The sequence below is a fragment of the Camarhynchus parvulus genome, chromosome Z, assembly GCF_901933205.1.
Source record: "Camarhynchus parvulus chromosome Z, STF_HiC, whole genome shotgun sequence".
Classification (NCBI taxonomy): Eukaryota; Metazoa; Chordata; class Aves; order Passeriformes; family Thraupidae; genus Camarhynchus; species Camarhynchus parvulus.
Window position 1 is genome coordinate 29,972,755 of NC_044601.1, and position 27,222 is coordinate 29,999,976.

At 38.7% G+C, this 27,222-nt stretch overlaps 1 protein-coding gene across 6 annotated transcripts in view; it reads right to left on the minus strand.

Moving 5' to 3' along the window:
- Positions 1-26,842, minus strand: part of CHD1 (chromodomain helicase DNA binding protein 1) — a 56,408-nt gene extending 29,566 nt beyond the window's left edge. For 2 of the 6 annotated variants that reach the window (XM_030968057.1, XM_030968061.1), the window contains exons 1-7: positions 26,137-26,637; positions 24,164-24,373; positions 6,907-7,120; positions 5,807-5,908; positions 4,457-4,524; positions 2,162-2,311; positions 1,574-1,848 (exon numbers count right to left, since the gene is read on the minus strand). In XM_030968057.1, coding sequence (XP_030823917.1) covers positions 1,574-1,848; positions 2,162-2,311; positions 4,457-4,524; positions 5,807-5,908; positions 6,907-7,120; positions 24,164-24,216 — 862 coding nt within the window. In that variant the 5' untranslated portion in view covers positions 24,217-24,373; positions 26,137-26,637. Of the gene's footprint in view, positions 1-1,573; positions 1,849-2,161; positions 2,312-4,456; positions 4,525-5,806; positions 5,909-6,906; positions 7,121-24,163; positions 24,374-26,136; positions 26,638-26,665 lie in introns of those variants that run through there. The other 4 variants (XM_030968060.1, XM_030968058.1, XM_030968059.1 and 1 more) reach the window with 3 other exon arrangements.
- Positions 26,843-27,222: the final 380 nt, after the last annotated feature.

The following is a 27,222-nucleotide window of genomic DNA, read 5'->3' on the forward strand; positions in this document are numbered from 1 at the left end:
AGAAGCTTTGTTCTTAAGACTTTGACTACAGCAGTAACAACATATACTGGAAGAGGATATGGGACAGCATGGAAGAGGGAATTTGAGAGAAGAGTACTAATTCTGACAAGGGTCAATCATTTAAGACAGTACGTATAACCAATGGAGAAAGGTAGCCCTGCAGTGTAAGGGCTCAGCATTTGGGTGGGGCTTTTTCATGTGTTTGTTTAGATATTTAAGAGTAGTATGGGAGAACTGGTTACTTGGGACAAAGAGCAGGCTGAGATACACGACAACTGCTTTGCCTCAGTCTTCACTAGGCAAGGGACTAAGCCACACCAGAGAAAGCAAAGGCAGGGAGGGAATGAGAGAAGGAGGAATCACCCACTCCAGGAAAATATCAGGTTTGAGAAGTTTCAAGTGCATGGGACCAGATAAGATACATCTACAGGGAACTGGCAGATGAAATAGCTAAGCCACAACCATAACCTTTGAGATCATGGGGCAGGGAAGTTCACACTAACTGGAAAATGAAAAATATAAACTTCATTTTCAAAAAAGAGAAAAAAGAAAGACCCCAGGGTCTGGGGTCTCCCCACTGTAACAAGGATGTGGGCTTTCTTGAGTACATCCTGAGGAGGCCACCAACAAGGTAAAGTGGGCTGGAACAGCTATGGTATGAAAACAGGCTGACAGTTGAGGCTGTTACGCCAGGAGAAGAGAAGCCTCTGGGGAGACTTTGCAGCACCTTCTAGTACCTAAAGGAGGCTATAAGAAGGCTGGAGAGGGACTTTAGACAAGGGCACATAGTAGTAGGACAAGAGGTAATGACTTTAAACGGAAGGAGACTTAGATTAGGTATTAGGAAGAATTCTTTGCTAAGAGGGGGGTGAGGCACCATAACTAGTTGCCTGGCTACACCCAGAGAAGCTGTTGATTCACCATGCCAGGAAGTAAGTATTCAGGACCAGGTTGGATGTGTCTTTGACCAAACTGGTGTAGTGAAATGTATACCTGCCAATGGCAGAGGAGTTAGAATTAGCTGATCTTTAAGGTCCCTTCCAACCAAACCCATTCTATGAGTCTAAGATTTTAACCTGCAGACTCAAATACAAGGCAGAATTCTAGATACCATTGCAATTTTAGATGTATTTTTGGTAGCCATTCCACACATTGTTCTGTATTTGTACAGCAGTACCTGAAATCATTATTTCAGTGGTTCAGCCTTACCAACACTGTCTTTCTATGTTCAAACTACTAGTCAGCTCTCCCATGTAGTCTACTTTCTCCACATACATAATAATTTGTACTGATCAAGACCACTGAACTGTACAGTGTCATAATAACATGGCATGCATTCATGCAATATAGAGTTATCTTCCACCTAATTTTTATATTCTACTCAGGTATGCAATTTTTCTGTATTCTACAATACTTAGAAAGGAATAGAAGCATTCTTACGAATATAAAAGGTGCAACAGTATGACTTCTTTGTAACTTTAAAACAATTGCTTTTTAACCTATAGATGAGAATATGCGTTGAAGTTGCACCATGATCTTAACAAGGACTTTAAAAACACTTAAAAAAATATACCTCCTTTACGGCCAACTCGACTATCCATAAATTTCTCTATAGTTTCAAATTCATCTTCTTCAGGTTGTGGAACGTCTTCTCCACAAACTTCTAGCAAATCATCAGAATCTGTCTTGGTTTCTTCAGCTTCCTTGTAACTAATGTTGACTGTCGCCTGACGACGAGATCCCCTCTTATCATAATCATCATCCTCCTCCTCCTCATCATCATCCTCTGAAGAATCAAGTTGCCTCTTTTTTGGTCCTGCATTCTTTTTCCCACTTTTGGGCTTAATTCTTCACAATTAGACAATAAGACAATAATGTATGACACAACAATGATGTTTCAATGGAGGCAACAATTAATTTTCTGCATTGTTTTCTGAATACAAGTATTTAATGAATGCGCAATTACTCTCATTTAAAGCAGACAGGAAAAGATAGTCACTAGAAAGCATTAATATATTATCATATTATGTATATTAAAAAAAACCCTATTTTTTTCCTCAGTAAGTACTACCATTTTCAGTCTCATGCATAGTAGTAGTAAATACTCAATTGCTTTTTAGAAATAGTTTAAAATAGAGCATTCAAATGCCCAACTTCTTACCTGGTTGGAGGTTTACGGCTTTTGACCTTGTTTTTTGGCTCATAGTCAGATTCACTCTCCTCACAGCTGCTTTTCTCCCTGTCTTCCTCCGATTCAGAATCTGAACCTGTTCCCGACATTGACCCTGATCCTGACATTTGCCAGTCTTCACTGTACATGATGAAAGACAAAACAGTAATTTCATATTGTTGCATTTTTTAGAACAGTTATTCATCCATGAGGGATCTGCTGCTATTTCAAGACTCTTCACAGAAATAAAAATCTTGTAACAGTTATTTCAGTTGATGAGATAGAAATTTGTCCTCAGTGAATACTAGGTAAGTTAAAAAATGTCCAATGGCATCAAAGCGATTTAAAATCTAAAATAACAACAAAAATCTGGATTTCTTTATAAATTTCAACATGAAGAAATGAGTTAACGTGACATTAAGAAAACAAGTCTACCTGGTAAGATACATATTCATCAGAAGTTAGACATTTTCAAATCATAAAGTTCTATCATACTGTATTGCGGAGGGTCTCATATTGTCTAATGCCTATGGTCCCTGTGGCCCATGTGAAGAATTAGCAATTTTGGCACGAGAAATGAAAAATAACAGAGGCAGATTTGAGAAATGCAGAAAAACCTGAAAACCTGAACTGAAAACAACTGGTGAGTGGCACTGGCTCCCAAAAGCTTCCACTAAACTCTCAAATCAGTGCTTCACAGACAGGCAAGGTACTATGAGTAAGACACTTGTTACTGAGTGTCCTAGGTTACAATATAAAGATGCATTCTATTCCCATCCTCAAGAGCTGCTGAAACCAGGAGGGGCATTGTTTTTTCCTCATCTCCTGTTAATGGGCCCAACAATGCCTTGCCACATGACTCAGAGACAACTCCCTCCAGGAGCCATTTCTATTTATTGGGTAATCAAGAACCCACTGCATGACTCAGAATAGTATCAGCCCATTGTGAGATGCTCCACCCAGGGGGGAGGAGCTAAGCATCGCCACCTGGATATAATCTGGGCTTTGGGACAGAACCGGCAGCCCTTACCTGTTTCCAGAAGACAAGAGCTTCCAGATCTTTTTCACAGGATCACCACTTCAATAAGACCATTTTATCTAGACTCCTACCACCACCCTAACTAGCAGGGTGTCAGGTTGTATTCTGACTCTGTCAGTGGTTTTCTTCTTTTGTACTATTGCATGTAATTTGTTTTTTGTTGTGTCTGTTTAAGTTGGATTGTTCAGTTTCCCCCTTTCTTGTAATGGTTCTGCCCTGGTTATCTCCTCCCTCCCTTGTGCTGCCAGTTATCCCAACTCCTCCCCAGTTGCCATGGCAACCAATGTATCCTATCTCAAATCCCCCCCCAGTGTCCTGTCTGTCACTCAGCACTCCCACCTTTCTCTCTAGACACTTCCAGCTAGAGCTGGAGTAATTGGCTCAGAGACCGGGGCCCCACTCTCAAGTTATCCCCACTGGTGCTTTCCCTAAGTCAATCTTTTGTATCTCACTCTCCTCTGAAACTCTATTCACCCGAGGACCGACTCCTCCCCTGTCTCCTTCCCCCCTTATAAGCTATTGTAACCTCTCTGAAACTGTCTTTGGCTGTTGGTTCCCCTGGGGCCCAATAAACCTGCATTCATCACAGCTGGAGTCCACTCTCTTCTTCTGCTGATTGTAGCCACTATCATAGCACAGGGCGATTGCCTTAGGTGCTGTCCTGGATCACTGAAATCAGGATAGTGCCCCAATACTGCTAGCAGTGCTGGATTGCTAGCCAGGACATCCAAGAAGGACAATCCTTCTTCAGCTGGCCGCTTCAGGTTTTATTCCCTTTTCCTAATAAACTGTATGTCTGACTTGGAGTCTCTCACTGGTTTTGCTTTCAACCCAGAACTCTGAGTAGCAGGATTCCCTGGTTTCTGCTTAACTGAAATATTTTACTTTGTGACAGGAAAGATGATGTACAGTATCCTGATTCAAACTCTGACTTTATACAGGAAAATTCAATCTTAATACCTTAAATAACAACTTAATACAGTTAAGTAGTTATTAAACTGCAACAAAGTATTTTAGAAATAAAAGCACTGATGAATGTTTTCAAACACATTGCGGACTCTTTTGCTGAGAAACTAGTGTGACAGAGATACTCATTTGACTCTTCATTTTATAATTACAAAATTAGAAATGAAAGATCAAGACAAATTAAGAAGAGAACTTAAGCATTTCAAGAGTGAGGAAATCAAACATAAGCATCTGTCTCTATGATAAAAAAATGTGTGCTATTACTTAGGAAAATATCTTACTCTTTATGTGTTTTTTTCTTGGTTTCACTGGATGAGTCATCTCCTGAATCTTCACTACTTGAGGAGTCCTGCAGAGGAAGGAAATAAACCAAAGCCAAAGGAAATAAACCAAAGACAACTCATTTTTACAAAAAATAATTACATAAAAAATCTTCTAACAAGTAGAATTTGAAAAGATGTATCAGTTTCCACTGTCAAATTTGAGTTTCCACTGTCACATTTTACCCTCTTCATGCCTTCCAATTTAGCTGTTTGGATACTGGTATTGTTTTTGTACTTATCCATCTATGAATACACTATGCCAATACTGCTCTGGAGAACACCACATAAAACCCCCATCTTCAAAAACCAACACTCTGCCCGCATAAGAACAGTCATGGTGTAAGCTGCTCCACATTACTCAAGATGACGTCTCTATAAAAATCCTAATGAAATCTCCTACCCTCAAGAGCTTTTTCACTTTTCATATCTGTTCACATTGAAACACCAGTACAAGAAAATTTTGAGAATAGCATATCCCTTCTTTCTTTACAATAAAAGTAAAAACAAGAACCCCCTTAAAGCTAAGTTTTGTTAAGGCCAGTCTCATTGTCTGAGACTTAGTTTAGAATAACTTTTATCCTGAAAAGCATCTTTGTGGAAGAGAGTGTTTAACAGGTGTAAATTAAAATTTTAATGATAGATGATTAAGTTTCCTCTTTAAAAGATGAGCTCCTAAATCAGACAAAAACAGAAATTCAACCAAATGAGTGTGACTACAGTACAAAGTCTTTGTAATACAGGACAAAAAGACAGCTTTAGAAATAGATTACATTTCATAGTTCCGATTAGTGTTCTTAAAAGATATTCCTACTGCAAAAAGTCAGCCTACGATTTAGGTTTTGAAATACCTAGAATACAGGCCTCATACTTAAAATACAAGAATTCTTCTGTAGTAACTATTACAAGACTTGTAAAAAATAGTTTTCTACTTCATATGGAATTTCTGAAAACTATAGCAGACATCTTTTCCAAAAACACACTGAAAAAATAACTTAGCATTTTTATTTATCTTTACAATAAACTCAAGAAGCCAGAAATACAGCGTAAGTCAGTACCACGTGGCTTGAAAATTTTGTCTGGACAACACAGAATAGCTACCTAAAAAAAGCACAGAATAGCACTGCTATAATTTTGGGACAACTCACTTGGAAACAAGTGACCAGAGGTATCTTTTCTGCATAAAAATGTCAGTTATTTGAACATTAATTTTATAGACTAACCCCAGGCTTCTATGCTCACTCTGAGAATATAAATTCGCTCAATGTAATTTTATTGTAATGTGTACATTTTAAAAATTACATTAATCACCTCTTCTGAAACACTGTCTGATGAGGCTGCCTTTTGTTGTTCCTGCTTCTTGAGTACTCCTGATCTTTGCACGGCAAGTATACTTGGACTAGACTTCCAAAACTAAACAGGAATAGACACGCAAGAGTCAGTTAAACATACTGAAAATCTCCAGTTTACCACATACTTACTCTTCCTAAGTAGCATCCTAATTTTATCAATTAAAACATTTCACTACAAAATAATTCACTACAAAACACTAACATTAACTAACAATATCAGACAGCTTTTTAAAGTCGTAAGATTTCTACAAAACAGAATGTTACATGCTAGTCACTAGGATAATTACTGAAACATGTTTAACCATAGTTGTGTAGGTAATTGTTAAAGCAAAACTTCATAAAGTACATTTTTAAATTCACACAGATAAATTCTTTCAGATTGCTCAACTGCCATGATTTTGTTTCATACAGTAATAGTTAAACATATGGGAAAAAATTTAACAGAGAATTCTTAACAGTCTTCACTTCTTGGTGTGACTCATCCATAACTACCTTCATAAATATGGTATACCACTCCATAAACATGGGAGAGTGCATGTAATTCTGGCCCACTGGATTGAAGAGATTTCTCAACACCACTTTTTTCCTGCTCTTAGCAGACTTATTGATAAAGAAAGCTAACCATATGTAAGCTTGAAATTTTTACACAATTTATTTATACATACAATGAAACCAAGCATTTGAGAAACAATGTAAAAACAGAATTCAGGAACAACAGTATATGTTATCTTTCTCTTTCATAAGTTCCAGTAAATTAGGACATGCTTCTGTATGATGAAATTTAGGTAGCCTTTTAACTGAAAATACTTACAAATGTGAGAATTTTAAAAGCACAAATTTAAACACTTATATGAGAAACCTGCCCAATGTTTAAGGCAGCAAAGTACATGCTTTCACTAACCCAATCAAGTTAAAATCTAATTAAGAACATTTCATTACCTCTTTGTTTTTTAATGAGCACTGCTTTTAAAAATAATTTTAAAATATTTTTTACTATTTCCTTGCCACTTTTTTAGTATTTCCTTTGCCATTTTCTTGACAAAGAATTCATTTATGTACCTTGTTTACCTCAGATCCATCAACTTTTGGTGGTTTAGATTGAATTTGTTTCTTCTCTCTAGATGTGTCAGACTCTGATTCTGACTGAGTGCCTGAGTCTGAACCAGAGTCAGAGTCACTGCTGCCTGACTGGCTGCTGCTTCCGTCACTACTGCTTCCAGAGCTTGAACCAGATCCAGAAGCTGATGCTGACCCAGAATCATCATCTGATCGGCTGCAAAGACAAGTTAGTAGGATATTACACAAGTGCCAAAGTAACTGGATTAAAAGACAAAATAAGTCACCTTAGCTTTACCTATAACTCAACTGCTTAGTCAGACCAGACAAATGGGTAACACACAAATGGAGGCAGTCGACTACATAAGCTGAGTTGAATAAAGCTAAAAATAAACAGGGAATAAGAATTTAAAGTGTAATTAGATACCTTATGTGAAGCCAAAATAAAGATAAAGCAAAACTATTCAAATTAATACAAGCAGTGTCATACAGGGAAATTAAAAGTGGTAGAAATGCTTTGTAGCCATACAAACGAGCTTCACTCCCTTCAAAATCCCTGCTTTAGTGCCATCAAATGCCATACTAGCTAATGGTTTAGTCTACTTCACAAAAGACTATCCAATATTGTTTTCAATCTTCATAAAGCTGTGGTAGTCCTTAAAACAAAACAAAAAGCTACACTGACTCTGGTCTTCTGTTAAAAGAGCGGCACAAACTTTTCCCACACAGGCAACTCTGAATTTGTCAGAGGTGGTATGACTTGTGCCAAAGCACTTTCCTTGGCATACACCTGAACTGTCTAAATTACTTCATCTGTATATTCATCTTAACCACATTTAACATAATTAGAACACACATTAATTCAAGATACTTCTTTTATAATTTTAGCATTTGTTTTTCAGAGTAGACGAGTTTGAAACTTTAGTAAAATTCCTTACTAGATTAATACTATATTTCAAAGACATCATGAGAAAGAAACACCGCATAGAAAAATAATTTCAAATTATGTACAGACTGACACAAATGCTTAAAAACCAGAGTAAACATGAAGTTGGAACTGAAAATGTTAAAGCCAAAACTGTATCAAAGCCCAGCTGGTCTCTGCCAGCACAATTCATCTGGCTGACAATCAGCTGGAGGTGAGGTGGGAGAGAGGGAAGATTGATCATTTGCCCCAGAATATACTTAACTGACTATTTTAGAACTGCAGAACAAAGCAAAATCACTCCTCTGCTTTTGCCGCCACCAACAAAACTGTGCCAGAAAAGAAGAAACAAAGCTATTCATTAACAGATCCCTGCAGAGTGCACCTCCATCAGCCATCTGCAACCAGCAACCAGGAAAATAAAGAGGGGCAAAGCGAACACAGTGAAGCGTCCTTGCTCTGAAGGGCAAGATGTGGAGAAACATGTTGCTACTGGGTTCCTTGCACTTGCCAAGAGGAAAGCTGGGAAACAAGAAGGCTGCTCCAAAATTTCCAATTTCTTTCATTGAAGTCTTACTTCAGGCATGGTGCTGTAACACTAACTCCACTTGCCCAAAAAGCAGGTTACAGAATATGATGCTACAATATATGACTGGAGGTTAGATGACACCAGAAATTGGTGACACTCCATGACTGTCTTCTTAAGAGAAGAAAAACTATTGTAATAGAGTTTTTGCACACAAGTATTGCCTTACCTTAAATCCTAGGTGAATTGCACCTTTATAAAACAACCATATTGCTCAGCAAAGCAAAGTGCCATAAATACATGCCAGAGAGACTACAGAAGACATTCACTAACTGTAAATGAAGATATATAGAAGAAAACTCAGTATGGAGAGACATAAGTAAATACCTGACAAAGTTCTTGTCATAAAAAGCCAACAAAAATATGTAAATCCTACAGAACCTTGAAGGAGGGGAAAGGAATCAAATACCTTCATGCAGGACAAGGCTTGTTCAAAGAGGACATTAATAACATGGATTACCAAATCAAAAACTTATGCAAAACACTAAGCCATATCGATTGTAATTAAGTTAGCTTTCCATATAGCAGTAAAATTGTTCACACATTCTAATACAGTGCTAACCATAGGTTTAACTGCATATAGAGACAGAGGCAACCAAAACAAAGTGCCTGTTTTCTAAGGTAGCATGGGGAAACTAACACTGGAATAATACATCTTCGTTAACTTGCTAACACTGTAAGAAACATCTAAACCAGATACAGAAGAGAACGGTGGAGAGATAAAAGAAAATATGAAAAAAAATTTAGTTTACTCAGATAAGTAAGGAAGAATTACACTGATTAGATAGAATCACAGAATCATCAAGACTGGAAAAGACTTTCAAGAACATCCAGTGAACCCAGCACTATCACTGTAACTCCTAAACCACATCATCACCCAGCACCAGACCAAATGCCTCTTGGACATCTCCAGGGATAAACAATTGATGGGAAATTTTAAGTTGTTTTATGTTCTTCCCAGAAATTAAGTTCAAAACCAAAGGGGACTGAAATAGGGAAAATAAAACTGTAGTGGGTAATGCTATTTGCTGTAGAGTTCGATGCAAAAAAAAAAAAAAGCTAATGCCAGATTTTATTATTTACTAAGAGATCAGCTAACTATCATCTAAGGTCTCTGTTAAACAATACCAACATGTCAACATGTGGATTTTGATGTAGATCATACAGTATTCAAAGAAAAGAACATGGGCTCCTTATCTTGCCAGCTAGCTCTCATCGAAGCTCTGAGTCTGGTAATGAATTTCCATTAGGCTTATAAGAAGGACCAGCAAAGTAAGAGCTATTCCATAATCCTTGTTTCTCAAAATAAATTTGCCTGATTTGGAGAAGAGCAGCCTAATAGAACTCACATCACAACACATAGTAACACCTCACAAAGAGTAAAAATCTTAATTCAACTACATTACTAATAAATGCAAGACTACAAAACAAATCTGCACACAGAAGTAAAAGAAATGCAGAGAGAAATTACAAGAAAATTACAAGAAATTACAAGAAGAAAAAAACAAATAATACAGTTCACCACAACTGGTTTAGAGCTTCCCTAACGATACCATGCATGAAGGACAATGCAGGATCCCTACCAGAGATTAACATATGGTACACAGAACAGAAAAAAATAGTCAAATGAAATTCAAACACTATAGCACCCATAATAACTTACTAGGCTTTCTTATCCCACAGCGTCAAATCAGAACAAGGAAAGGGCAAAAGACAAACTGAGTAGCCTGAAATAATTTTACAACCAGGGTAACAGCAACAACTTGCTGAAATATTTATCAAAGCTTAGTAATCCATGACAGTTTACATACATGCATAAAACATTTGAAATTAACTCACAAAAAGCACTACAGAACACAAGGCTACTCTATGTTGGGAAGAGCCTACTTCAACTATAATCATCCAAATTAACGCAGTTGCGTGAAACTTGTGTGAACTACAAGTTCTGCCTGTGCACCACATAGTCCCAGATATCTTCACAGAACTACAGTGTATATTAAGAAAATTACATAAGAATAATGAATAGTTTTTTATTTCTACGGTTGACTTGCCTGTTGACTTACCACAGAACAAGTAACTGACAGGCTCTCTTGAGGGCTACCAAAGCAATGTTTCTTTTATCATGTACTTTCATACACTCTTTCAGCCTGAAACCTGAAGGCACAAACTCTACAAAGACAGCACTATAAGTCAGAAACCTAAAGCTCTTGTTTGCAAAGGAGATAGGAAGTCAAATAATAAATAAGCTCTGCATAAAGACAAATTGCAGATCTTTAAGACAGTATAGACAAGCAGCACTGCATGAGATATAACACTTACAAATCCCCGACAGCTGCAACAGTCCATACTTCAAAGGACTTTCCTCCACAGAAATATGAAGGATTTGAAGCAACAGTAACAGAGATGGGGCACATAAGGCAAAAAACACATCCACAGGAAGAACTACAGGTTTAGGGCTCAGTTTTCAGTGCGTAAAGTATTTTCAATATTAGAGAGAAAATTAGTATTTTTCTTTCTATAAGTCAAAGACCCAAAAGAGAGCATGTTTATGCCAAGATCAAAATTTTATACACTTCTGGATGCATACTGTCCTTTTGCTTTTCCTGTACTTAAAAAAAAAAAAAAATTTGTCTAGCACTTTCAATGATAATATTTTGTGTAACACAGCAGTTTAAATAAAACATTTTTGTATAAACACAACAACAACAAAACCTCTATTGTCTAACAGGACTAGATATCTATTCAAATAGAAACTGAATATAATTTTTCAGTCCAAGAATTAGTTCTTAATTAGCTATAAAGTTCTGTATCTACAAGACACAGAAAGAATAGAGTTGATTATCAACTGTTTTTCCTTTTTTTTATTTCTTCACATATCTCACGCAAAGTAGTTTTAGACCAATATCAGACTCAACTAACAATCCGCTTTCAATATAACAGAGCATTTTATTTGTTTTTTACAAAACACCTGTAAAAAAACAGCAGCAATGAAGTAAAAGCATAGACCTATGAAACTTTTTCTAACAATGAACAAATCCACCAAAACACGCACAGACTTACTTGGGACAAAGGGAGAAGAGTTATGTAAAGAGGAGAATAAAGAATTACGTTTCCCCTCACAACAAATGGAAAAGTTAAATATATCCGTGGCATTTTCTAGCCATATCTCTTAAGCAGTGTCCATAATGAAAAAATCGAGCAGTAAAAATTAAGTCTTACTAAAAACCCAATGTAGCAGCAGTTTTCCATTTCAACTTCTATTAAGTATAGATACTAGCAGTTACTATATCATATCCATTTAACACACAGAGACCAATGATTTCTAGCACTTTGCCTCTGCAGATGTAACATCACTGGGACATTATCTGTACTTCTACTTTTGTTTCACACATAGTGCTAACCTAAACAAAACAATGAGTCGTTGCTTCACATTATCGCATTAGCCAGACTGACCCTGCCTCAGGACTTAGCTGAGAAACGATCTCTTAAAGACAGCCTTCCTAGTGATAAAGACAATCCATACTTCAAACTGATGTGAGGAATGCCAGGACTTACCTAAAGGCTTTATCATGCTCCAAGGAGCCAGCCTTGGAGCTGCAGTATTTGCCCTAAGGTGTTCTATGAATGAGAAACAGCTTCCCCCTCTCCCAGCCTTACCAACACTTCACCGATGAGAGAAAACTGGCACATGAAGACAATGGTTATCAAAGAGGAGTGCACATAAGCAGACAAGACAATCAGTGGGGTTATGTAAAGAATATATTGGGACTGATATTAAGCTTTAATTTTTATCTAAAACAAACAAAGAAAGCAAAAAACCCCACCCAAAACCAAAGTAACAACCTATGAAATGCAAGAAGGAAAGGATGGGAAGGACAGCAAGGGACAGAAAGGAAGGAAGGGGAGGCAGGGAGACTCCAAACCACAAATTCAATTCTACAAACATTCAACTATTTAATAAATGGTTTGATGTTGGAATGTTGGGGGACACAAGACAGACAATGGACTTTGGACCGGGTTAACATAAGAGATTTGATTACAGGATGCCTTGGAAAAAGCAAACGGAACTTTGAAATTAGACCTAGATTGCAAGAAGACTAAATCAGACAGGTTTATTGGAGAAAAAAATCCCATTAAACTCTGCAAGGAAGAGATGTTATATGCTTAAGTTTGTGTATGAGATTTTAACTTAATCATTGCAGTACACATTACTAGTCTCTCTGAAATGGTATATAAGCATTTGTATCCAACAATAAAATTGGATTCTGATCAACGAATCAGTCTTCCCAGTCTCTCTCCATCGCCAACAGTTTGACATCTGTAAGCTCACTCAGCCCGTATGTCTGTCTGATGGCCTGGTGTCACATAAGGCAGTTGAGGGGCCCTGGAGTAAGTATGTGCTCCACAACCCAGACAGGTGACAGTGGTGCAATCACTCCATTCCTTCTGTGTGCAAGTGAGACAGACCCGTGTGCAGCCTGTTGAGGTGGATTCCTGGATAGTATTACTTAAGTTTTAACCAAATTAACCCTTACAGAATGGAGTAGTTTAAAAAGAGTCCTGTAAGGAAACAATGGACTGAAAGTACTGTGAGTGCATGTGAAAAGAAAATGGCAGCACTACACTTCTACTACAGTACAAGCTCTTCATAAGCCACACTCCAAGGTAACAAACAATGACAATTAATGACATCTAACAAGAATTTAGATTAAAGAAAATTTCAGTTATCAAGACTATTCAAAATACTATTTACCATTGTTAACAATACCCTAAATGTGTATCATATCTTGAGATATTAGCCAATGGTAGCATGAAACCATCACAATTAACAAGACATCTGAAAACTAACCATCCAAAACACAAAGATAAATCATCATTTTTTCCAGCAATGTTTCAAGTAATGCAATAATAGCAAATCTTGTACTTTAAAAAATGTCCCTTATTTTAATGATAAATTAAAGTAGCAGCCTACTCTGAAGTTTTCTTACCTAAGATTAAGGGGAAAAAAACATCATACCATCTGAGAATTGAATTTTTGTGACTTAAAAATAGCTAAAATAATGCATGGAAAACTACAGTGACAAACTGGAGCTCATTTCTTTGTCAGCAATGCTGTTCAAAGACACATAGAAAACATTGCTGAAGATTTGAAAAAACAAGTACAAGAACAAATCCATTTCAGGTTTGCTCTACAATTGGATGAAAGTACAGATGTTTCTAACATGTCTCGAATTCAGGAATTTCAATAATGAGGTACATTAAAAATTACTTTTCCTAAGCCACTAAAGGAAAAGCATTAGGGAAGTTACTTTATCAACATAAAACTACTTCTTTAATTAAAAAAAAAAGTTAAAAAAACTTTTATTAAAAAGCTATGCAAATATCACTAGGAATGTGTGGTTGCTTTGACTGGAATAAAAAACAGAGTCTAGTAAGGGTGGTAAGAGATTGCAGTACAAAATAAATTCATCCACTCCATCAACAACAGGCAAGCTATTGTAGCAAAGATTCTGGAGCCAGAAGAATGCAGGAAGTCACTGATGTTCTTAATTTTATGAAAATAAGTCTATTAAATAGTAAAATATTTACCATATTTTGTAACAAGATAGGAAATTAACTTAAGAAACTATTTATGCCATAAGAGGTTTAACTGCTAAGAAGCACTGTCGAGAAGGAATATTAGTTCTGGGTGAGCTCTGAGGGTGTTTGTTTTAAAAAGAAGAGTGCTTCAAATACACTGACCATTTCTGTGGAAATAATTTGTTACCAGTAGTATGCTACCTAGCAGATATTTTTGAAAAAAATAAACAGACTTTATGTATCCCCCCTTCCAAGTGAAGGCGACATTTTAACAGTGAAAAAGCAGGCACTTTTCAAAAGAAACTCATGCCATAGAGATAGCATTTTGAAAACAGATGTTTGGAAAAGTTTCCATCATTGTATGATCATATTACTAAAACCAATGGCTGTTATCTAAAAAAGCTATTGTATTTATACACATTAAAAGCTGGGAGATAAAAATTTCCAGCCTTTATAAAAATCTTCCAAGACGTTTCAGTGGGTTTTGAACCCATTTGTTAAAAACATGAAAACTGCTACCCCTTCAGATTAGCATGCATGAAATGATTGACAGGGTACTTGGAAATTTACCAGACAAAATTTAATAAAAACCTTCACATAATTAGCTGATGGGATTGAAAAAAAATAGTACTACAACTTAGTAAGTTCAGTAGACAATGCACTTCTTCCATATGAAGCCATGTATCTTTGCTGGGTATCTTCTTAGATGTGCTAGTCATTAAAATAATGCAACAATAAACTTAATGAGGAACCATACCTTCAAGCCACTGTGTCACAAAATGTTGAACCAAGATATTACTAAACAAGAATATTCTTAATATTTTAATTAAGTGCTAAAAGGGTTCTTTTACCAATAAAAATCTAATATTTTCAAATATTGAATCTTTATCTCATAATTTTAAATTTTCTAATTCTTGTATATGTTTTATAAAGATAGATTTTAGTACAAGTATTACATTTATGTACTTCATAAATGAGATATATATACATTGAGATGCATGCTGAAATATTGACAGGAGTGCACAAACAACAATTTTGGAGACCACTGCACTAAGGCATTAAACAAAAAAGGTAAAGGAGAGATGTCCTCCTTCACCTAGACAAGGAGCAAGCCTTGGTTATTGAAAACAAACATCAGTCTGTAATCCATTTTGCAAAATTAACTATGGCCCTCTTCCACAAGAGCAATAATTCAGATTAAATCCTAGTATGCTAGATGCTAAACTTAAGAGTAGAAATGGAATTACTTAAGAAGAGGTATATACATTTACACACATGGATTCAAAGAGAGCATCTACATCTGTCATCTCCTCATAGTAAAAGGGGAACACAGAAACAAGAAACAGGACTGTAAAACTTCTCTTTAACTGCTCCTACCTTTGCTCTGAGTTACAGAAATATTTACACAATTCATACTGGGAACAGTATGCCTGGCAACACTTTGAAAACACATTCAGTCCTCACCAATATATTCATCTATTGGTGAGGATGTGTAAAACCAACTTTTTCTGACACTGATATTGTTGCCCTCTTCAATGTCCCCTATGGTGTCAAAGAGAAGACAGAGCTTTTCAAAACCACTTCTGTTCTCATAAACATCCTTAAGCATCTATGAATACGTGGAAGAAACAAGCAGGAACAATCAGGCAGTATTTCTTGAGACTGCTGTCCTGAAACCGAGGCATAAACCAGTGGAAATCAACATAGAATCTAGGAAAAAACACTAAACCAATTTCAAATGAAAACGGTGTCTTTGATATTATTCAATTTTAGCACATCTACTACATGGTGTAACACCTTCTCTCCTTTCCCCTAGTACATGGAACTGCAGGTGTGACTGATAAAACAGGCAACAGCGTAGAGAACTCAAACCACACTGCAGTGTCTAGCAGCACCACTGCAAATTTAGAGCCCATTTACCGGTTTTTGAAATGCAATTGTTTCAGTTTCTGAAGGTCATAGGAAAATACATACACAAGTTTCAGACAGATTTTTAGTAGTTCAGCTGACATTCTCTTCATCTGCTGAAATGAGACACCCCAACAATCAGCTATAACAAGGCAAAAATAATTATAATCAGCTGGAGAGAGGTCTAAAAGCTTTTCAGAGCACGAAGACAAATGATCTCTTAAGTCATCTCTGATTTTAACAACTTGTATTAGCAGAATTTCAGAAATGGTTTAATCTTCCTTGAAGTGGAAAAGGAAAGGAAACGTGAAATAAGAAGAAAACATGTATTTTCTGAAAATACTCAATGGAAGCTACTAATGCAAACCAAATGATAAGTGAGAATATTTCACACTATGCTAAAATTTGACTTTTAAAATTATTGCTACGATAAAGACAAAAACCCTGTCTGATAGAAAGGCAGTTTACTTGCACTTAAGAAACAGAACCTAAGTTCTGCAATGAAGGTATTAAAAACACAGGGAGATAACAGCAGTGAGGTACTCATAATATCTGATTGCTTTCTTTTCTATGGTGGCCTATGGGACTCTTTAACTTCATCTTCATTTTTCCAGGCACAGTCTACAAGCAATTTATTTTCTAGCCGAAGAACTTTAAGCATCAGCTGATACAGTTTAACTAGGGTCCCTAATCTGACCAACTTTCTTTGCAACAAGTAATGCCCATTAGTGCAAAGCAGCACCACTGACTTTCACAAAATTAATCACCTGAATTGACCTCACAAATTACTGAGATTCTGGTGCCATATCTCTAGGGGAACGATGGCAAGGAACATTAGGCATTTCCTAAAACAATGACTGGAATACCGTAACAACTTGCTGTTTGCTGCTGTGTAATGCTATCACACAAATACTGTCTCAGGAACAGGGCTGCTGGCTCTCCCTCTTAAGGGTTTGTTTTATAGAAAAAGAGACGCCAAATGTGTTATTTCTTGACAATTCTTCTTCCAATACAAGCCAGGGTCTTTGCTTAAGTTGCTCTATTGGAAACAGTTCAGAAAAGCACAAAAGTGAATACCTTACCAACACTCCTGCAAATACCTCAGTTCAGCAAAGCACAAAGGCCGATACCTTACTGACACTCCTGTAGATATCTAAGGAAGACTAGGACAGATGGCCTAGATACAACTTAACCAGCCTTTTATTTTGCCCGTGCATCTGTATCTACTTTATTCTTTCTTCCAAAAACGCCTGATTAAAACAAGTAACTAAAAGAAAACTTCATTTTTAGGCAGCACAAATTAGGACCTACCTCTGTCTCTCCCTCAGCCTTTCCAAACTTAGCCAAAATGGTCTCTCAACAGGACAGTGAAGAGCTGGAACCTACTTTTTCATTCAAGTCTTCTGGCAGAACAGTCACTTTACCTAACATAATCAGAGGAACTATCAGCATAACAGATTTCATTCTCAGTTAACTAAGAATGTTTGTCGTGAATCTGTGTTTGTCAAATTCACCCTACTTTACCACATCACATTATGTTTATCCCTTCCTTGCTCTGGTCTTGTACTGTTGACTTCTTCAAACCAATTGTATTTTATTGTCCAATTTGTCTTCTTTTCTTACCTTCTTCCCAGATGACTGGGATTCCAAAAAGCCAAATGGCTCCAGAAATTATAAAGACTATCAAGACCACAACACGAAGTGCAGATGCAAACAGGGCAAAGCAACTTAAGCTACATAACACAAGGTATTATTATACTAGATACAGTAATATGATGTTTGCTAAGATAACCACTGAAGACCATTTATGCTTTTTAGCACTTAACTCCATTAATCAAAATGAAATTTAAGTCCATCTTCTGTGTCACATAACCCTTCTTCCCTCCTCTGCCTCCAAGCAAATTACTTATTTTTTAAAAAGTAATATGAAAATGTCACTATTTGTTTAAAGATGCTCCTGAATAAGAAACCTTAAATTGCATTCACTTTGCCTAACTGAAATAGAAAAAACAAACACTCAAAAACCCAACGTCCCCTCTCCAAACTGAACTAACACTAGTATAAAAGACTTTGCAGAACAGTGAACCTTCATAAGGATATGGAAAATAAGAAACACGCATGATGGATAAAGCACTAATGATCTTCTTGGTACTGCTGAAGTGAGACGATTTCTTTACTGTGCAAACAAACCCCAGTAATGATGATAAATTTACCAGTCAGCAGTAACTTTCAGTCGCAGGCCAATAGCATATACTGAAAATGAATAGCAATTGTCAGGATGGAAGTTGTACATGAAAAATTAGTTTTGTGTATGTTGACAAACTGAGGTGTAAAGTCTAGAAAGAGCATTTTCCAGGATATGCACTTAAGAAATCTCTTACTTCTAGCCCTTGATAGTTCCAACCGTACAGCAGCACATGTCAAATCTGATTTGGTATGGAATTTAGAAACACTCTGAAAAGAATTAGTCTATTTTTTTAATGAACACTGTCTCTGGGTACTCCCTACATGTTCAAATCTATGCCTGAATGCAGTATTTATTTGTGAACTCTTTGAAAGAAAAGCAACATAGGTTAAAGAAGGTACCAAAGCAGGTAACAGGTTAAAACAAATATAATTTTTTTCTCAATTTCACCAAATAAATACCTATACAATGAAACTGGGGAACACTTTGGGGAAATGACAGGCTCAAAACAAGTATTCTGCCACACAGCCATTAGTTTAGCTGCCACAGTCTTAAGTTCAGCTTCACTAGTTGATTCTTTAGAACAAGATGCCTCTGAGAGGATCGTACAATGAGAAACTAGGCACTACGAATACAAATCCTAAAATGGAAAGCTAAACAAGCCACATTGTGAAAGAACTGACAGAAAATTTAAGACTCCTGTCTAGGACAGTAACTGATCCAATAACAGTTAATTTAACATCATTGATTTCAAGCGCATTCATTAGACAATGTTACCTTAGTTATCTTCTGTTTCAAGGCTAGTAAGACAGAGTGTAACAATTTAAGCAAACTAAAGCTCAACACACTAAAAAGTAGAGATTACTATCTGCAAATTCTTTGAAACTTATCTGAGATGACAATGGACTGTCTCCTTTGATGCTTGGTTGCTGGGTTTTTTAAAAAAAGCTGAAGGAAGAAAAGCATAGGAATATGAAGAGCCCATTCAAAACATGCAGAAGTAACTGATACTAAATGCCAAACTCATAAAATTACAAGTAAGTTTCTATATGCAAACATTATGTAAATAGTAGTTTTATTTCTTCCAGAAATCTTAACTATTTAACTTAATTACAATGCATAAGGCAGATTTATCTTGTTCATCACTGCCAGTAAAGAGGGCACAAAGAGTATAATATTCAATCTGCCAAATGGTACTTCCTGTTCTCAGCTATTACAGAGTATGAACTGCATTGAATTTTCCTGGTATGGGCTAACATTCACCAATATTGTGTTTCATGTCCTGCAGACTAATTATTTGCTGCTACTACTGTAAGCAAAGCAATGTTATCAAAATTAAACTGATTACCTACCAAGTTTCATGAACCTATGAGCTACATTGTAAGTCTTTATTTGAAAGATGCAAGTCGCACATCTTAAGAGTACAAAGTTGTTTCAGGAACCCTTCCCAGGCAGGAGGTATCAGTGATTACTCAGGGGTCTACTACTTTGTTGTGTAATCTGAGAAACCTTCAACACATAGCTGGATCCAGCAGCAACACAATGATGTCTTTACAGGAAGCTTCTGAGAGACTATCAGCAAAAAAGTATTACATGGAATTCAACAAACAAACAAACAAACCAAACCTTTAAAAACCCAAACAAACAAACAAACAAAAAAAACCAACCAACCAAAGAAAACAGTTGAAGACAGCTGAGGGACCACATCTGGACGGGTCTGATGTATGTATATACTGCTGGTACCATAACACTTCGTTTTGAGGAACATGAAAAGCTTGTATCAGCTAAAATCCTGAAACTCTCAGAATAAAGGAATTTAATTTAAAATATGTGGTACAGGTATGTGACATCCAGTTGGGTTACACAAAACACAGGGATAAACTCAGCAAGAGTTACAAAACCAAAGTTAAAATCACATGCAGATCAAGAGCCAGACCATGAATTTTAAATTTTTTCTTTAGTTAGAAAGGTTTCTAGGAAAAAAATACTTGGGCTTGGATACATGCTCTCTCTGAACTCTTCCAAAAAGAAGGGAAAAGATGCTTTTAACTTGGATTTGGACACCTTATCATGCTTTAGTATGCTTAATTCTTTAAGAGATTGTTCCTGATAAAATAGCCATTGGTTAATTAAGGAGAAAAATACTGCAAAGAGCCTGCTTTATCCACTAGCTATTTACAGTACATGCTACCAACAGTTTTCTTTACCATTCAGGTACTTTCGTTGGATCTGAGAATTCCTGTGCAGTAAATGTGTATCTAAATACATGCAGTTTTATTTATAGGCTCTCTCTCTTGCTGTATACACACATTTTTACTAATAGCATCTATTAAACTCCTACTAAAAAGAAGCCAGTGCATACAAGTAATTCTGCAAATATGCTTGGACAATTTCTGTTTTAACTCCCACTTAGATTTCAGGAAAGCAAGAACCTAAAGTCACAACTTTAAACAAATCTTCTTTACTTTCTATGGAAGGTATGCATTTATATAGTAAATTGAAGCCTGTTGACCACGTCTTTACTCGTTACTTAATTATGTGGGCCACAGATTATGCAGTCCACAAAATAAATCAAACCCACTGAAATTCCTATCTTATTTTAACATCAACTTTCAAGTGTGTAAAAACTTGTAGAAGTCTTTATTGTAAACAGCTGCTTCCTGGTTATTGCAAAAATGGCCAGCTACCTTCCACTCAAGCAACACTGAGCACATGCCTTTTTACCTAGGGAAGAAAGGTATGCTCAAGCCCTCTATACCTTGTTCTGCAGAAACACGAAACAGCAAAGAGATAGGAAATCAGATTGTTATTCAAATAGTGCCAACATTTCATTGCTGCAGTCCTTGTCCTACCTGGCACTTGTCTTGCAGTTCAGATACAACTGACCTTCCTTGCTGATTAAGCTTTCTTATTGCTATGTAACTTGAATGTCTGTATTCATATTGAAGTTTATATGATGAATTGTACTGAATCACGTCAAGAACACTACACGAAGATACTCTGCTTGAGTAAGCTCCTCAGCATACTGCTAATAAGTCTGCGTCTACACTCCCTTGCTATCCAGATGAACAGTATCTGTGATATTTTACCTTGAGCCACATAAAAACATTATAGAATAGTTATTTCTAGTAAACAAGAAACTGGAAACTAGACTCCATTGTGATTACTGGACAGAAACTGGAACACCAAGAAACAAGACTAGTTAACAATGTTTACAACAATTTCCATCACGCCCAGTTCTAGTAGTGATTTAGAGCTTCAGAGGCTGAAATAGGCAAAGAAAGTCCAAATGGTGTGGCCATGCACTTTTCCACCTGCAGCTAAAGAGAACTTCAGGATGAATACCTGCAACCAGAGAAAATTTCCTAGTGACCTAGAAGACAGATGAATAGATGCAATGCTGGAAAGGTATGAAGCAGTGTGGCAAACTGTTCACTCTTCTCACTTAAGAAAAACAATCACCTTCATAGCTAGACACAGTGAATAAAAGCAAGCTACAATCCCTTACCACAGTGCACCAAGTGAAAGGTCTATGATCAGTCCCTTCTCCAGCCTTCCTACTGCTGAGAATACTACAAGCTTTCAACAAGTTTTTCAAGTCATGGTGTTTCCATGAAATGAATGTAAAATGAATGAAAATAAAACAACACAGGAATGGAACTTGACACCATATACAAAAGGCAAGCGAACTGCTTTACTGCACTTCTGAAGTACCAAATTTGCAAACTGACACAAGTTTTCAAAGACCTCTCCTACTAACACCAATGCTGCCGCTTAGATGATCACTGTACTCATCGTCACCTCTTCTTTTTTCCTACTAATTCTTGAATTTGATCTTCTTTGCAATTCACTCCCAGCAGCAGTTCCAAATTGCTTTCTTCACTTATGTCATTTCCACCCCTAGCATTCTGAACAGAATGGGATCACTATAAGCTTAGGAAACATATTCCGTTGCCAATTTCTACCTCCATGCTCTAAAATTCACACATCCAGATTAGAAGGATAATTACAGCAACACATCCCAAGTTACAGTAAAGTATCTGTCTACAGCGGCAGCTTGCTAAGGTACCTCACCTCAGGGTGAAAATCATCTACAGTATTTGAAATCTACACATTAAAATAAAAAACCACTCAGCTATAACCCAAGGCTAAGTCATATAAAAATATTTTGCCTTATTTTAATAACGGAACTAGGTTAGACAGATGAGAGTTCCATCATTTTAAATGCCAAGTTTTCTTGCTTCACTTATACAAACAGCTTTCTGATAATGAACATGAAATAAACTTTCCAAGGCCTGCCTGTGAATTAGACTATGGGGTTATCAAGTGACAAAAGTCTAGGAAAAAGAGTTGCTTGGATTTTAAAATTCTTAAAAGTTTTAAGATGTGCTCAGCAGGACATTTAAGAGGAAGAATAAAGTCTCACTTTCCAGGCAAAAATGAAATTTTGAGCACTGTGCATCCTCCTGATACTTATTTTTCATTAAATTCATGGGAACTTTATGACATTTAATTACTTTAGTCTTGAGAACTGCTACAGCTTTTAAGTAACTTTGATATACAGATAGTTATGAGCAATCACAGTTCAATACAAAATAGCTTTTCCATAGACCTTTAGCAAGGTGGCTTCTTTCAAGCAGTAAGAAAATTCACATGCTAACTTGTCCCAGGTACGTTTGTGTTCCTTAGAAGGTTTTGTTTTGCCTTTTTTTTTTAAGCAACAAGCAATATTATTTCCCATAAGAGACTTCATACCTGTTTGTTAACTGTAACAGTATCAACTTTATAGGAAGCAGAAATCTTCAAAAATTACTGTGTGTTAAGAGCTTATGAATTATTCACAAAATTGAAAATCTACTGTCTTTCTAGGACACTTCTGCATATAACTGGAATCTTGACATAAAAATACACAATAATAGAAGTCTCTTTAGTTTCACTGTTCATAAATTTCCTTGTGATTTGTACCCAGGGTCTCCTAAACAATTCTCTCTTCCCTGTCTTCCCAGTCCATCACACACTGTAGAAGTTTGATGGCCAGCACAGGCTGTCTGATTAGCTGGCAGTTATATGTGGTTCTTGCATTTCTTCTCTTGAGGCAATAATTCAGATCTCTCTCTACCCAGCTGGAAGTTTCATAGTCTGCAGAACGTAGTTTTCTTTATGGCCCTCTGACTGACAGTATTAGCTAACCAGCTGAACAGGCTGTAATCTGACAGGAAGAGGGGCAGAAAAACAGCACAGTCACAAACCACCTCTTAGAGGAGAAGTCTAATGCTCACCTTTTATTGGTAAGTTGATTTTTAAATCTCTAGGTTTATCATATTCCAGTTTTAGAAATCTAAACTTTGTAGCGCAGGAGGGGCTTTTTGAACTTAGAATTGTTCTAGTAAGTGAACTTAATTCCACCCCCTACAAACTGGCTGTCACCCTGCATAAACACAACGGCATTCTAATCTTTCTCCAAACATCTTAACGTCCTGCACTTGACAGAAGACTATAATTTGACATTAGAGAACTGATTTTAGGTTTAAGTTAAGAACACAGCTGGACAACATTTCTTTCACTTTCAAAAACAAAGTTAACACTTTCAGCTACACAAGTCTGACAGCTCTGAAGAATGACAGAATCATAAAGTATTTCATATCAAAAACTGACATGAACCACTGCTTCTTTAAAGACACCTTAATTAGGGTTTTATACAACATGTATTATGCATGTGTGTCTTGCACTTTTTAGAGGACAGCTTTAACACTTTAATTCAATGGTTTTGAATTTGTTTTTTCAGGCACTTTTTTCCCTCAAGAGAGATACTATGCTGCTGGATGCTGACATGGCTTTAATGCTACTTCAGCTTTATTATGTAAGACATACATATGATCATTCCCATTCTTAGCTGAAGTGATGTGAATGTAACAAGCAGATTAAGAACCTGTAAGAAAACAAAGCCAGTCTTCCTAATGATGATCTGCCTGCTAACCACTACATTTCAACATTCAGTTCAAATATAAATTAGTTTTAGTAAATAAAATTTAAGAAAATACATAGCCAAGAAGAACTGAAATAAACAAGTGCTTACCTTGACTCTCCACTACTGTTTCCTACACTTTCTTCATCACTGTGCCCATTCATTGTAAATATTAAAAAGTTTAAAAAAATAAATAGAAGTCCACTCAAGGTACAAGGTGGATATCAGGAATCCACTTCTTGCTACTCTGTATGTTTTCCAGACACCGTACGTGTTTGCTTTAGTGTTCTCAGCGGGTATTCAAGATTTCTCCCAAAACACCTAAAATAGGAAAGGAAAACATTAACACAATTTTGAAGTATGTTTGCAATTAAAGATACCAAAAATAAACTTTTTTTCCACTAGCAGTGAAAGGGGGCATGTTTGACATCATGTCTGTAACTCAAAGAAAGCTTCTTTTGTGTGCGTGTTACCTGTTCATGGCTGATCATTTTATCACTATTTCCTTTTCTGAGGAAAAAAAAATTCCTGCTGTCTGTGAAAACAAGAAAAAATAATGTCCAGATAACAACAGGTCTTCATATTAATTATTTTTTAAAAACTGGAAGATCTAAATAAAATACACAAAATGCAGGGAAAGATTGTCTTGCTTTTTGTTTGACTGCAGCAGGGTTCTAGTGCACTTCTTTTTGTCATTATGCTTCTTTATGCAACTTTTCACGGATAGTGCTATAAAGATGGCAATTTCTGCTGAACTACTAGCTCCAGAATAGGAAAAATTACAGAAATCACATTTTCATTAAGTGAGGTGAGAACAATTTACTGCCTATCTGCACTATACGTCGTGTCTTAACTTTGGGCATAGTACTGAATGCAGGACAAAACAGACCTAAATAGTAAAGAAAAAGCGCCTACTAGATGAGGTAGGTAAATATTAATGTTCTGCTAAGATCTTCTTAGTAAAATGTATTTCCTACACAAAACATAGCGCAAGCATTTCCAGGAACACACGTAGTGCTACCCACTTACACCTGTGGGCAGGAGCAGGAAAATAAAAACTATACACGAGCTTCCACAAAATCAAATCAGCAAGATCCCAGAAATGGAATGATCATTACTCCATACACATTAGTCTCCTAAGTCTGATTACTACGCAGTCAGTATTCAATGCAGCCAGAGGAAGTTTAGGCTCACGGTAAACAGGCCGCAAGTATAAGCTCAGTGATAATCAGATCAACTCGCGCCCTCATGGACTTAGTGGTGTGAAGGTGATTAGGGTCTTGCCTGCCCCGGGGTGCTCCCCAAGAACAAGCTACAGCCCAAACCCAAGCCCATCGAGGCGGTGGTGAGGGAACTCTCGCTCTGGGGCTGGTACTGTCCTGCGCTGACACCACCGGGCCGCTCCGGACCGCGAACAATGGCGATGAGGAACGGCAGCAAGATCGGAAGGAACCCCGCAGCCACAGCGGGGCCGCGAAGAACGAGTGGGGAGACTCCGCGGGTTAAGTCGGGGGGCGCCGGGAGATCCCGCGACGGCACGAACCGCCGCGCCTTGGGCATCCAGGAAACATCGCGGGCGGCGGCAAAACTTTCTCCTCGCCGCCTGCTCTCTGCTCCGGGCCGACCCGATCTCGACTCTCATCCTCCACCGCCCGCGCCGCTCTGTCGCTGCCCGCCCACAGGGAGCGCGGGCAGCGCCGCCCGCTCGCACCGCTCGGCGCGGCCTGCACGGGCGCCGCTCTCTGGCAGCGCTTCCAAGGCCATCGCCGCCGCCCTCCACGATCGCTGCCCCGGCGCCCCCCAAGGCCCGGAGCGGAGCCGCTCTCGGGCCGCCCGGGTGGCTCCGCACTGGCTCCCCCCGCAGGAGCGCGCGGCAGCAGCTCGGCCACACTGCCCACCTCGGTCCCGGAGAATCCCTCCCCCTTCTCCACAGAGAACAGGCAGAGGGCCCGACGAGCCAGCCCGGCGCCGGGCATCGACCCTCCTCGAGACCGGCAGCGGGCTCGCATTTCCTCCGCACCGCCCGCCCCCCTCTGGCTTGCATCTCCCGGCCGGCGAAAGGAGCCATGGCGGCCTTTGCCTACCTGCAGTGCGTGGGGCCCGGCCGGCCCAACCCTCCCCGGGACCCCCAAGGCCCGAGGCCTCGATGCGCCCCGCGGGTCGTACTGCCGCTCGTACCGCAGCCCCGGGTCGCGGGCGGCTCCCGCGGCCGCGGCCGGGCCTGGGCGGCCGCCGCTGCTCTTGCCGGCTCCTCGCTGCCCGCGCCGCGGGCTCGCTCGCTCTGTCGCTCGAACAATGGGGTCAGGACCACGCTGGGAGGGGCGCAGGCAGAACTGGGGTGGGCGCAGCTCCGCTCCGCCGCCGACTCCTACGTCCTGCCGACCGCCGCCATCACGCCGCCGCTCCGTTCAGCCTCCCCCTCCCACGGTCGGATGGAAACCCCGGGCGTGATGTCAGCCCTGCGCCCTGGGACCGACCGGCAGTGGGAGGAGGAGCCTCGGGCGGGGGCGATGAGTGGCAGCCCCGCTGCCGGGCCTCGCACAGTACTGCGGAAGCCGTGCGGTCGCTGTGGGAGCGGGCTCTCTGCAGCTCCCGCCCGCCATCCGCCCTTACCTCCCTTCTGCCTAGCGCTGGGAATACTCCCATCCCGGTGTGCGGGCGCAGGGCGCTGCCCGAGGAGCGCCATGAGCTGAGCGCAGCGGCCGCAGCCGCAGCCCGGAGCGGGTCGCCTGATACTGCGCTACGCGGCGCAGCGGTTTTGTTTGCGGTTATCGGTGTAAAGTTACGGCCCGACTACAAATGCAACCTCGTTTCTCACTTCACGTGGTCACAAACGGTGATGAAGCGTGCTTAAGGAGGTTTGGACTGTTCCCTGGCAGGGAGCTGGCCTTCCTCCTTGAATCCAAATATCTACGCCCGCTTCTTGCCAGTGATCAGCATGGTTTAACGAGACGCATGGTCGTTATTGGAAAAAACCGAACAACTCACCCCCGAAAAAACCAACACGTTATAAATTATCAAATCGAGAGCCAAACTTCTAAGAAAATTTAGCAACGATTTATTAAATTGTCAGCGAAACAGAATTTCGATCGGCAAAATCCACCACAGCCAAGGGCAGCGTCGAGCCCGGGATCGACGCTGGGTGAACACACGGACCTGACCCCCGAATG